Genomic DNA, 13,810 nt, shown 5'->3' with positions numbered 1-13,810 from the left:
CTCCCGTGTGCCTTCATGGGACTCTGTGTTTTGCTGTATCATGGCACCAACCATGCTGATTTTAACGTCCTACATCTCACCTTACTCTTGGCCTCCCTCCTAAGCACAGACTGTCATCTCCTCGGAGTACAACCTGAGATTTGAAATGTTTATCCCCCAGAGCCTGCATAAAAGCTGGCCGAAAGTGAGCATTAAGTAAATATTTGTTTAACAGCTCCAGTTTTAAAATATTCCCATTGTAAGTGGTCACAATAAAAAAAATCGCATGCTTAGAGATATAAACCCTTGGGTAACACAAATGCCTCATTTGCTATAGTTTTTACAATGAGACATGTGCATTTTTTTCTCAGTTGCAAATCCCTCTGCCACCAAGATTCAGTAAGATGGATTTAATTCTTTTTTCTACATAAACCTTTTCTGGTGAGAGTCTAGCCTGCTATGTTCTCCTTTGACAAATTCAGGGTAGTTTTGAGTTGGATTTGATTTGATTTTTTGCTTGCTTCCTTGTGGCCTGAGAAAAATCTATGTGGTGTTTCAAACTATAATTTTCAGGCTTTCTCTTAAAAAGGATGTTGAGCATCAATGTTTGGAAAGGCTAGAAAGGAAAATAGAGCTAAAAGCCAGGGTTCTGTTATGATTTCTGAAGGTCTATTCTCTTTTCTTGTTGTTAAGAGAATTACCAGTGCAAATGGCCCCTGCAGGGACATCTGCTGCCTGGTCCTTCTCATTTGTCCAGTTCTGAGACAGTTGAATAATCTGGAATATGTCCAGGAATTCTGAGTCCAGAGGGCCTCATGGAACCTAACACCCTCTGCTTCTCATGGCCACCCCATCACGTTGTGTTGGTTTCCTGGACAATTGGAAGCAATAAAGCTTTAGCTATGATATGTTGGATGCATACTATGTTTCAGGTGTAATGCTAAGATGGGGTACATACAGCCCCACAGTAACCCTGTGAGGAAGCTGTCGTCCCATTTTCGAGCTGAGAAGACTGAGGCTGAGAAAGGCTTTGTAACACACCCAAAGATGCTGCTGTTGGTAAATAGAAGAGCCAGAATTTGAATCCAGAACTGACTGACTCAAAACGCAGTTCTTATTTCATTATGGCCTTCTGAATGGTGGTGTCTGTGGAGAGAGTCTGTAGAGGCTGCGTCATGGGGCACAGAGAGAGTGCTGGAAAGAGGGATGATGAAGGAGGACCCTGGGCAGAACCAACATGGCCCGTGGGCCAGGCAACAATGTGGTACCTCTAAGCGACGAAAAAGCTTTGGGAAAATCGTATGAGTTCCTTTAGTTAGTAAGTGCTGTGAGAGCTCGGACTTGTCCGCCAAGCACCATGGCTGGCACACCTTCGGCACTCACGTATGTGAGGAGGAATGGATGGGCGAGCCACGTCGGAGAGCTCAGAACACAGGTGGCTTCCACAAGGCAGTAGGGGATTCTCAGGGTGGTGGGAGGCCTGCATGTTCCCTGGATAAAACAGTAGGTTCTCCTCTCTGGACAAAAGAGGAAACAAAAGATCTGGCCAGGGGTTTACTCGTCTGAGTGGGAGATGTTACAAGAAGGAAGAAACTCAAGACAGAAGGGTCTCTCTCATAGAGGAGGCTCAGTGATGAGCCTGTAGTTTCTCTTTGGTCCATGCTAGAGGAAGCCCACTTAGTGGAGGAAACCCCAATTTTGCCAGCAGACAAAGCTGGTACCAGATCCTGGTAGTTACTAACATGCTGTGTGACTTTGGGCAAATACCTCAACTTCTCTGAGCTTTCGTTTCCTTATCTGTAAAATAGGATTATACTACTTAGAGGAGCCAGGGTAAAATTTTTTACTTTGTTAATGTGCTTTTCTATTTAGCCTTTCTGAGTATATGACTTTTGTCTGAGTTTACCTGTGCTAACTGTCTGCTTGGGAGAGAAAGAAGAGTCTCACTCCACACCACTGTATGGGACCCATTGCCCTGCAGTGAGAGGTTCTGTGGCAGGACCCCTGCTCTCTCCTTGCTACGTATTTCTAAGCATCAACACGAGGTTGGAAAATTATATTGAGGCCGGGAAAGGCTTCTGGTGGCATTGGGTAGGAAGTGTCTTTCTACAGACGTGAGCTGGGTAAGATGCCTCTGGGACCAAAGTAGGTCTAGCAGGGAAATGCTGCTGCTGAGAATGAGACATTGTTGGTCCTACTGCGTTCTCTCTACAGTCATGACTGTGCAAAAGATAGATAAATAAAAAAATATATATACATATGTACCGGGGACGCCAAAAAATGTATACACACGACTTGTATTCATCTTTTGTTATTGGTATATATTGAATATTACAATTTTAATACAGTTTTCCTTTCTTAAAATATGTATACATGTTTTGGCACCCTCTGTATACCTATAAATGCATACACACATATACACACTACATATACACATATATTCAAATCTATCTGTCTATCTATCTACCTATCTACCTGCCTACCTTTATATTCTCTCAAGTGGCAAAGGCAGGATTTGCAGATTATAACCCAGATCTTACCCACTCTTCACTCACCCTATTATTCTATTTTCCTTGGATGCCAAGCTGGGCTTACCTCCCAGCTATGCTTTTGTTTCTCCTCTTTAGCTGGATGTATTTGTGGAAAACTCTGAGAAACTGGGTTGCCAGGGCTGGTCCATCTTCCTATTCAGGAAAATGAAAATAACATAAAAACCCAGTCACAAATGTCAGTTTAATAATTCTTCATTGCGGCCCAGAGACTGGATTTTAATATTTCTGAATCTTCGGTGCCTGGAAGCTAGCACGAAATGGCTTTCTAAAACTGCCAGAAATTTGCTTCCTGTGGTTCTGAATGTGAAAGCGGGAACGTTGGGGGCAGCCTGGGCCCCTCTTTTGTGCAGGATCGCTTTGGTGACCCATCTCCGTCTCGCTCATTTACATTAAGTAACTACTCGCTGCCCTTGAGGCAGCTCAGGACTTGGGAGAAATCGCCCCAAAGCAAATACTTTGGAATGGAATATTAAATATGCAGTTTAATAGTATAAAAGGCTGTCCCAAGCCATGAGGAACATCTCTACAGGTTTTTTTTTTTCCTTTAATGAAGTGTTTAGCATTTCCCCTGGCAGGCCTGGAAACAGGATTTGAGCCAAGTGGTTGGGACCTGGGCCTGAGGACGCAAAGAGATGGGAGAAAGGGCTCCCACTGGATGATGGGCTTAGGGGGTGTCAGTTCCGTAACTGGACAGGCTAGCGTTTGGGATCTATTTCCAGGAAACAAGAAAGACCTCCCATTAAGACATTAGTTAGTTAGCTTAGGAATATCCTTGGGTATTCTCTAGGCACTATTAAGGCAATTTTAAATACCTGCTGAAACTTCGTAGAAAACCTACGGGCAACACCTTTTCCTTCTGACACACTCCTCTGGCTTTGCCTCCCTTCTGGTCAGGTACAGACAACAGTCGCACTAGTCAGAAGTCTGCATTGCCAGGGACAGTGACCCCAAAGCACACGAGCTTATTTAGGAAGTGGCTTCCCTCTCTCCTCTGCTTCTCTCCTGTTGTCCTTATTCCTTCACAATAAAGACAGATTTTTGTCCACAAGGTAGATTCTAATTCACTTGAATTGATGGCTGCCTGGTTCCTTGACTCCCAAGGTTCCCCATAGAAAAATTCAGGGAGGAACTCTGATTGGCCCAGCCTATACCACGTGCTCACTTCTGGCCCAATCACGTCACTGAGTAAGTTTCTCCGGCCACCAGAGCTCACTGTGCCCATTACCAGGGCAAGTTGCAAGTGCCAAGGAATTACTGTCTCCCAGCCCTCATCCAGTGACTAATGGGAACTGGGGTACAAATACGAAGGGGTAACAGAATTCTGAAACATTCTGTTCACCAACAAACCAGAGTTCCAGAGAGGGATGAAAATCCACTTTACCCGTTGCCTTTTGCTTGGCCCTGCACTCGCCATCAGCTTTTCTCTTCCCTGCCTTACTCCTCCACCCCCCTTTCTTACCAGGATTTCCTGAGATCACCTCCCAATTTTCCTTGCACTTGAGTCCTTATCTCAGTGACATATTCTGGGGAAACCCAAACTAAGACAGTTTCCATGATTGGCGGCTCATCCTATGATTCAAATAGTGATGAAATAGTGTGGGGAAGGCGGTTCTGAACACACAGAACAGTAACTGTCCACTAGAAAAGTGTATCATTAAAAAACACACACAAAACCACAGAACAGCAAACAGTGAGAACTTAGTATAAGCCACTTCCAACTGGCATGACATTTGGGCACACATCCCGTCTGGCCTGACAAGTCCAGGGGAAGCAGACAGACCTCCCCGGAAGGTTCCTCGGGAGAGGAACATGTCAGAGGATCTTGGAGTGAAGGGTGTACCTCTCCCACCATTACTTCATTCATCTTCAGCCTCCCCTGCCCTGGCTGAATGTCAGCCAGAAAGCCATCATGGCAGAAGGCTACGCCTGCATCCTCAGACGCTGGCCACAGGCTGGCTTACTGGGCTTATGTTTGGCAACATTTCCATTAGACAGTTGGGCTTGTGTGATGGCCCCTGTATGTGCAGTGATAAAAATACTCTCCTTATCTCTGCGTCTCAGCTGTGCAATCGTGGCCTCTTTCCATTTGGGTTTATTGGTTTCTAAAGCCCAACATCATGCATTTCATGGGTTGAATTGTCTAGAAGCAGCGTTTAAAAGAGGGGTTCAAGTGCATGAGACTCGAGGGAATGCCCTTCAGGTAACACATACGCACACTCACACGCTCTAAGGCTGTAAGGAAAACAAAATAGGAAAGATAAAGGATCTCACACACAAGGATCTCAGATAAAGTCTAGGCCAGGAGTTGAAAAACTACAGGCCTTGGACTGAATCCAGCTGCCACCTGGTTTTGTAAATAAAGTTTTATTGGCACACCCATCATTTACATATGTCTGCTTTCTTGCTACAAGGCAGAGTTGAGTAGTTGCAAAGCCTCAACTATTTACAATCTGGCCCTTTACAGAACAAGTTGCCAACCCCTGCCCTAAACCTGTCCCAATCCATAGGAGGTCTGTGGTATCCATTGCTCCATAAGCCATCCCCACCTTGCCTCAAGGGGCTGGTCTTTGTACCATAGTGTCAGCCGGGCATTGGTTGCCAACCAGCTCAGGTGGTGAGGGTGAGGTATACGGAGCACCTTAACCATGGGTGGTGGCTCCCACCAGCCTAGAGAGCAATTCTCTGAATACTAGAGGCAGCTACGAGCTATTAGCAGCGGGGGGGTCTCGCAAAGCACCCCCACACCAGTGCCATGCGTATTTGGATGTGCACACGTGCTTCATGAAGTTGGAGAGAATGCATATTGCCGCTCTGAAATTGAGCCATAATTATGTCATGTAGACTGCTGTCTCCATGTCACTCTTGCCTCTTGTCCGTCCACCCCGTGGCGCTCAGGAGGGAGACAGAAACATTTAACAAGGTCTACTAGGTCCTGCCAGCCTCTCAGCCCCACCTCGTCCCACTTCCCTCACTCTCGGCTCTCCAGCCACGCATGGCGAGAGGCCAGGGAACATCCTTTCAGCTTGTGACAATGAGGCGTTCCTTCCAACTTCATGACTTTTGTCCGTACTGTTCCCTCTGCCTGGAACACCCTCCCCAGAACCTTCTTTCTTCCTCCACACTTAACTGACATGTAGGTCCCCAGATCTCAATTCAGAGGACATTTCCGCAGGGAAACCTTCTTGAAACTCTGTCTCCATGAATCTTATTCCCTGAAGTAGCTGGTATTAAGTTTGTGTGTTTTCACTTATTTTTCTGACTTCGCAAACCATAGCATGCAAAAATATGCATAGATTTCCTTTTCTTTAACAAAAACACTATATTATTTGCTTTGCTTTGACGTTTTCTTTTTCCCCCTTAACAATATAAACCATAAGAAACTCTCCAGTTTGACCTGAATGGAGTTAACTGATTTTTAACTTAATGTTTTTTTATCTGAATGGTATTCCATCATACGCATGTATGTATTATGTACATAACATGGATGTACAATAATTTATTTAAGAATTTTGTGAGCGTGGATTATGTTCTTGTTCCTAAGTTGGCTGGTGGGCTAGTAACTTATATATATGTGTTATGCAGATTTGGCATAGAAATCAATTATTACACAATGAAATAAATTTAAAGAGTGAATGGGAATGAGAAAATGAATATGCTCAAAAGTAATGAAGTAAAAGAAATGAGTATTAAAATGAAAAAAAGAATTCCCATATTGATAGAAGCTCAGATTGTATATCTGTGTGGGTTGTTGTTGTTGTTTTTTTCCGCTTTACAAATGGTGCAAAGAACATCTCTGAGAAAATACCCTTACATTCTGATGCTTGTATTTCTGAAGGCTCAGTCTCTAGAAGTGGTATTATTTGGCCAACACAAGCACGCACTTTACATTTCAGTCCACACTCCCAGGTTCCTTTCTGCACTCCAAACACACGTCCGTTGTCCGTTTATGAGACGGCCCAGTTTCCAGTCTTTGCCAGCATTGGTGTCTTGCAGTCCTTTTAATGTTTGCCACTCTCTTGGTAAAGGAATAGCTTCTTATTGTGTCCTGACTTGCATCTCCTTGACTCTTCCTGATGCTGACCATCTTCTTATACGTCTATTGTTTCGATGACAAAAAAGTGTCCCTCCAATGATAGGACCCTGTGGTAATTTAGAGGGGGGGCGAGTTCTGGGCACACCCTTCACCCATCTGTCCTCAGCTGCTCCCCAGTGAAGACTGTGTTTGGTGATCCCTGATGTGTCTGCATATCCTCTGCCGTTCTTCCTCTCGCGTCCCTAAAGGAATTTTGGGTTTGACAGATGTGGCGATGGTGGGCGTGGCCAGAAGGTCCTGCACTGTCTGTGACCATGTCCCTCTGTGTCTTTGCTTCCAGACACCACCCCGATGAACAACGCCATGCCCACCTCGCCTCTGCTGCAGCAGATGGGCCACCCACACTCCTACCCCAACCTGGGCCAGATCTGCAACCCGTACGAACAGCAGCCGCCCGGCAAAGAGCTCAACAAGTACGCGTCCTTGAAGGCGGTCGGTAAGAGCCTTTCCGTTTAGCCTCTCTCCTGCTCCCCAACTTTTTCTGCCTCTTTTTCTATTTTTCCAAACTCTCTCTTTCTTCATCTAGCTATATCTAGCTCTCAAAATCTCTGCCTATCTCCATTTCTCTTCTGTCTCTTTATCATCTATCTGTCTATCCATCATCTATCTATCTATCTATCTATCTATCTATCTATCTATCTATCTATCTATCTATCATCTATCTATGCTGTGTCTCCCTACCCGGGATGCAGTCTCCGTACATCTGCAGCCCCTCAGCTGCTTTCTCTCTGACCAGATCAAGTCCCCCCGTGTGTGGGCAGGGTGGGCGGGCAATGGGCCATGTGGGGCTGTCTCCTGGGGAGGAGGATTTGTATGCTCATTGGGTCCCACTGACTCCTCAGCTCCTTTATCATCCACCATCTGCCCTGGTGAATCCTCAGGGAACCGAGACACAGAGTCCAGACATTCGGTGTCTGAATGCCTTGCCCTTTAGGGGGTAACGCTCGTCATCCACATAGTCACCCCATCTTTGAGGAGCTGGGAAGCATACCGTCCCTGGCCCAGGAAGCTTCTGCTCTTCTGGATGTGAATATTTACGAGGTGGGTGGCCTGGAGTTCTTGCCAAGGACCAGGCCTGTCCCTGGACGCTGTCTCACTGTCTCACAGTGATCCAAAGAGGAAGGTGCAATTATTGTCCCAATTTTCAGATTAGGAAACTGAGACTCCGGGAAGTCCATTTCACTTGCCCCAAATCAAGCAGCGTGTGGGTGTGGGTGACAGAGCTGTGCTTTGAACCGTGTTTTGATCTCTCTGGAGACTCTGCCCTGCCACTAGCCTCTCACCGCCCTGGTTCTCCTTCAGTCCATTCCTCTCCCTCATCCGTGCGGGAGCGTGCGGTGAGCCAGGCTTCTGAACCGTGTACTCACAGGAGAGTTCTTCTGCTGGATGAAAGCAACAGCCACAGCAGTCAGACGCTGGGCAGGCAGAAGACACTCAGACCATGTGCTTCTTTCATTATTAGCTTCTCATCTTTTCTTCCCTCCACTGCCGAGCCCCTCCTTAGAGATGGAGTGGGAGACATTTACTGATCGATTCTGGTATGAAATATCCTAATTCCATTATAAACTCACACCAGAAACCAAAGCACAGACGCTGCCACGTGTCTGTGAAGCTTGTGGTTGCCACGGTCCCCCTACACACGTCAGATTCACAGAACAACCATATTGGTGCCCAGCAGGAGGCCAGGCGCACACTAGGAGCTTATGAAGTGTTTGACCCAGGAGTCTGTCTTTGGGAATTCATGTTCCCCGAGCTCCTCGGACATCCAGATGGAATCATTCAAAGTGGGGTTTAGCCACATCTACAATACCAAGGACACAGGTTGTGCAGACTGACACAGGCTTTCCTAAATCCAAAGCTTCCTAATACCTTACACACCAATCCCCTGTGTACGATGTTGAATTTCTATACCTAACTCCACCCTCATCTGCACCCCAATGGCCACAGATTCCTCTATCCCATATTGCACGTTTGCATAGCATCTGCAGCTCAGGCATGTTCAGATAGACTCAAGTATTACTAGGAAGGGATTAGGGCTGTTGCCTAGGAGAGAAAGAGTCAGGGCATCTGTGCCAGTGTAACTGGGGAAGCCTTCATACCTTGTTTGGTGGCCTGCCTCCCTTTCTGAGCCTTGCATTTAGGTAAAAAATAGTGTCTGCTGTTATATTTGATCCTTCTTTTGGCACTAAAAATGTATCGGTCCAGACGTCTTTTTCTTTTTGAATTGGTCACGTTACCCTAAACAACTCATTAGTTCAACTTAGTCCCAGTGTCTCGCCCCCACGCTCCCCCCTCCCAACAACAACAACAACAAAAAACACCCAGTAGCTCTTTGGGCAAATAATGGAAGGCTATTCCAACAGAGTCCTTCGATTCTCTACAGCATGTGTGCAGGGCCCCCATGCACAGCACACGTCTGCAGTGCATTTGGAATTAAATTTGCAGTCTGAAAATTTGTTTGACACTCCCTGAGTAATCCTTCCTTCCACAAAGGAGGGACTCCTGAAATGGTTGTTGAATGAATGAATCAGCTTGTCTTTGAAAAGAAACGAAGAATAGCTTAGTGGGAAGGGAGCACCCCTATATCTTCTAAAAACTCTGAATGCTCTCAGTTGGGGAACACTCCCCAGTCCTGGAGATGGGTGATCTGCCCCTCTTCTTTTCCATCCTTCTACTCTGACTCTTTGGGAGGTCACGGGCTGTAGCTGCATCTCAGATGGTCTTGTGACTCTCTAGTGAATGGAGGTCCAGTAAGGAGCCAACTGAGGGCCTGCCTGACTCAGTGGGTTACCCAGGAGTCCAGCATCTGCCTGCACGAATGACGTGCAAATCCTATAATAAACATTCTTTCGAGGGTTCTTTATTAAGACATAATGTGATGGTCATGTGACTGATGCAATGCATTTCATTAAGGAAATCATTGCCACCCAGGAGAGAATGTGTTTAAAAAATGGTTTGCTGTGGAAAACTCAGCAACCTCTGATAACCAGACTCACTTTCTAAAAATTTTAATGAAGTAAATAAGGGGAGGCTTGGACAGCGTTTAGGGTTAACTGCCAAGTTTAAAAACACCTCTGGAAAATAAATTTCTCTTGGTGGCTTTAATACCAGAACAACAGATGGGTTTGGGCTGGTCACTGAAACTCTCTAACCCCCGTTTCTTCATGTGAAAAATGAGGAAGGTAAATTACACGGTCTCTAAGTTCCATTCTAATTTGGAAATTAGAAAATTAAACAATTACTCTTATTCTAGTTCGTAGAATACCTGTGGGCCATTGCATTGTCCCGTCCATTCACTTCCAACTCTGGGGAGGAAAGGATAGTAACTGTCCGTTATTCCTTTTGCTTTGATTTTATTTTGTTATTTTAGTTTAGTTTGTTTGTTGAAATCACACTCATTCACATTTAAAGAGAGCTCGTTTCTCGCTCCAGGTCAGGAATTTTGGCAGGTAACCTCTGCTTCTACGTAGCATGTGACTATAGAATGGTCTCTGTGCCCAAGGGGTTCACTGCCGAGTCACCAGCAAAAGATTAACACATGCCAGGCAAATGTCAGAGGCTACACCTCCTGGGACTCTGTCCAAGAATGAGTGATGGGACTGACTTATCATCGGTTTGATTGATGGATTGATTCATTCATTCCCCAAACATTTAATCTGGTATCCCTTGATGGTGGGACCCATTGAGGCTGAACCAAGTCTGTCCCATTCATCAGTGTATCCCCCACATGTAGCACCATGCAGGGCATGTAATCAGTGCTCTGAACCCACATGTGTCAGACCAGTGAATAACGGCCAGTCCGGAGCATGAGATAATCAGCGAGAGGGCAGACGGTCTCATGGTCTCTGCAATAGGTCAGGACTGGATTTCAGACCTAGCTCAGACATTTAGCAAGTCATTGCGGAAGTGACTTAACCTCATCGAGTCTCAGTTTCCCCATCTGCTATATGGAGATAATAAAAATACACAGCTCCAATTCGATGGTACAGTGCACAGAAAGCACTTAACCAGATCTATTTACCAATCCTTAGTAAATCCTGCCACATGTTCAAGTCTCCAGACCAGAGTTGTCTGTTGCTCTTATTTGCCCTTGAATCCCCAACATGCCTTGCGACCTTGATTCACATGCAATTGCCCAGATTTCATTTTGAAAGAAATAGAGAGTTAGGTCCCTAAACTTCACCCCAGTTGGATGGGAAAGACATGCACGAAAGCGAACTCCCTTTGGGAATCTCATAAAACAAACAAGCCAACAGCAGGTGACTTTTCTGAGCCCCAGACCTCTCCACCCTCCCCCTCTGTAGTCGGGACAGCAAAGACCCGTGTCCAGAGGAAAGGCTACCACAATCTGACAAAGAAAGATTCTGTTCCAATCAATTCACTCTCCTTACTAAGTCGGAAAGGTGGGTTCAAACATTTTAGACATATTTTCCACCCAGACTGAAGTCAAGAAGTGTGTCTTACGATACACTGAGCCGAAATGTCACCTGAACATTCAGTTCAGCACACAAGTTTTCTGGCCCGAGCCACCCGTGGGAGGGGTGGTTGCCCTGTGAGAACCCATGTTACGCTTCCTCAGAAGTCATTGTTTATAAGACGAGAGGTGTTTGTCAAATATCCGTGAGGGTCACCTGATGGTTCAGACAGGGGTGACCCCTACCTCCAGAACTGGAAAGCGACCGCCGTTTTATGTAATTCCTGGTGGGCTTTGCAAACAGAGAATTGGCCTCTCACTGGCATATATCTGCCATTGGCCCCAGGTCTAGTGTTTCCTCCAGGGATCTGAGTGTTTAACTCCTCAGCTGCCAAAGGTTCCTGACCACAGACCCTTAGATGCTTCAGTGTAGCTCTGGTTACCTAGTGAGGGAGAGGAGATGCACCAGCAGACAGATAACACGCTCCGGTGCTTTTATTTTTCATTCAAAATCTTAACCAGAAAACGTTTTCTCTGTTGCTATTTGACAGAAGATGGACTGTTTTGCCAGAACCACGTTACATTTTCCTATAGCACTTAAAAAAAACCACTTTTGTTTATTTAAGTGTGTTTTTCCAGGCCCCATCAGCTCCAAGTCAAGTAGTTGTTTCAATCTAGTTGTGGAGGGCGCAGCTCACAGTGGCCCATGTGGGAATCGAACCGGCAACTTTGTTGTTAAGACCAACTGAGCTAACCAGCCACCTCTCCAATAGCACTTTTTAAAACCACAGCAAAATACACTAGACATGGCCGGACTTCCTCCTTCATTCCATCTGTAGCAGTCATGTGTGAGAAGCGTAAGAGATACATAAGGGCCTCAACCATGAATTGACCTCTACTAGTTTATTTATTCAAGTTCTGGCAGAAAAGGAGCTGATATCCTTGAGCTGCCCAACAGTCCTGCTCTGAGGGAGGCATTAGTCCCACTGCTTTGCAGATGGGGAAACTGAGATCAGCATAGATAAGTGATTTTCCCAAAGTCACACTCTTAGTAAATGGCAGAGACAAGAACCATACTCAGGATTGCCTGTTTCAGAATTCTATGTTCTTGCCATGAAATGATGTTGTCTTCCAGAGAGCAATTTCTGGCATCAGAAGGATATAATCAGGCCAAAAAAAAAATGAAGGAGGCCCATTCTCCCTTTCTTTGTGGGGGGGGGACTTAATAAGGTATTAATTGTTTTTCTTTGAAGGTTAAAGTTTTCTCATGATGCTGAGTATAGTTGAGGTATAACATATTTAAGGTATACTATCATCGAAGTATAATTTACATATAGTGAAATACACAGATCATAATTTTACAATAGTGTGATTGTTGAAATATACATACACCAGGGTAACCAACATCCCAGGAAGAATAAGAAATACTTTCATCTGCCAGGAATTCCCTCGTGTCCCCCTCCCTCTCAATGCCTTAGGCCCCCTCCTCTTTGGATAAAAATTTATTTTTTCACCCAAAAAATATTTACCTAATGTCCACTAGTGCCCACAAGGGCACAGTGAAGCCTTAACTATATTTTTGGGAGCCTGCATGCCATCTAATTAAGTGCCCTTATCGGCAGTGGATGGATGGAGCGAAGGTTGTTACTGCTTTGCCAGAGCTAAGCCCTGTCTTAGTGGGGGCAGAGGTGGCCGCAGCGTGGTTCCTGCTTTCAGGCAAACAGTGATGGGTTTGACTTGGGGGTGAGGTCGGCTCCTTGGGGTCAGTGGCTCTGACTCAGTCAGGGTTCTGTCCACCCGCACAGGCAGATCTGGGGTCACATCACTATTTCCTGATTCATTGACTCTGGCTCAGAGGGAGCGGAAACATCAAGTCATCCTGGGTGGGTCCCAATTAACTTGAACTTCCTCGCTCTTCTCCTGTCACTCCAATCTCCCCTCTGTTGTGAGTGATGAGGGTATAGAGTTCATATCCACAGGGGGGGATGTGGCAATTTGAGCATCATTTGGCATGCCTAAGAGGCCAACCGGAAATGTTTAAATGGGGCATCTCTGTGCTCTGTAATCATTCAGATCACAGACCGTTTCCCGCATCTCCTCAGCTGGCAGCCTGTTACATCACTGGAAATGGTGCACAAAAAAATGTTGAGGACTTGGTCTTTCCAGATAGAGCCCTATGAAAGAAAAGGGGGGCTGGTAGCGCACGCTGATTGGTCAGGCCTGCAGCCAATGGGCAGTGACCTGCCGCACAGACACGTGGGCAGGTTTGCCTCGCTTTGAGCAAAACCCAGTCTTACCGAGACGGCCTACCAAAGACAGGGGCAACATGTGTAGCCATTGTCATCCTTCACTTGATGAAAGAGGTCCCCATGGTGTTCTGCTAATAATGTCAGAGTCCCCCGGGGCTCATTCAGGATATCCGAAACGGAATTCAATTTGGAAAAACTGATTTATAACCCCAATTCCAGGCATTATGGGATTCTCGGATAACCAGCTTAGCTTTTCGGGGAATTTCAGTACCTTAGGAAAAGTGACTCCGTGGAGAAACTTGAATTCATTCATTCATTCAACAATATTTTTCAAACACAGACTGTGTGCTAGGGCAGGCCTCACCCCACGTGGCCTGCTGCTGCCCTCAGCGGAGTGTGTCCCAGCCTTGAATTTGGAGCTAATGCATCCCCCCAAACCCCCCAACACACACACCGTTTCCAGGAGAGGGATTGCAGCAAAACAGGATCAAAATTTATCTCGTCAACAGTGTTTCATTAGCCA

The 13,810-nt window shown here is 45.9% G+C and overlaps 1 protein-coding gene across 2 annotated transcripts in view; it reads left to right on the top strand.

The window, feature by feature from the left end:
* Window positions 1–13,810, top strand: part of SHISA9 (shisa family member 9) — a 222,949-nt gene that overhangs the window by 193,616 nt on the left and 15,523 nt on the right. For both annotated transcript variants that reach the window (XM_019750675.3, XM_019750674.3), the window contains exon 3: window positions 6,905–7,060. In XM_019750675.3, coding sequence (XP_019606234.2) covers window positions 6,905–7,060 — 156 coding nt within the window. The remainder of the gene's footprint in view (window positions 1–6,904; window positions 7,061–13,810) is intronic.

Source organism: Rhinolophus sinicus, chromosome 10, assembly GCF_057876585.1.
Source record: "Rhinolophus sinicus isolate RSI-liver-muscle chromosome 10, RSI-T2T, whole genome shotgun sequence".
In the NCBI taxonomy this organism is placed as follows: domain Eukaryota; kingdom Metazoa; phylum Chordata; class Mammalia; order Chiroptera; family Rhinolophidae; genus Rhinolophus; species Rhinolophus sinicus.
Note: the sequence above shows the minus strand (reverse complement) of the source record. Positions and strands in the feature narration are given on the sequence as shown.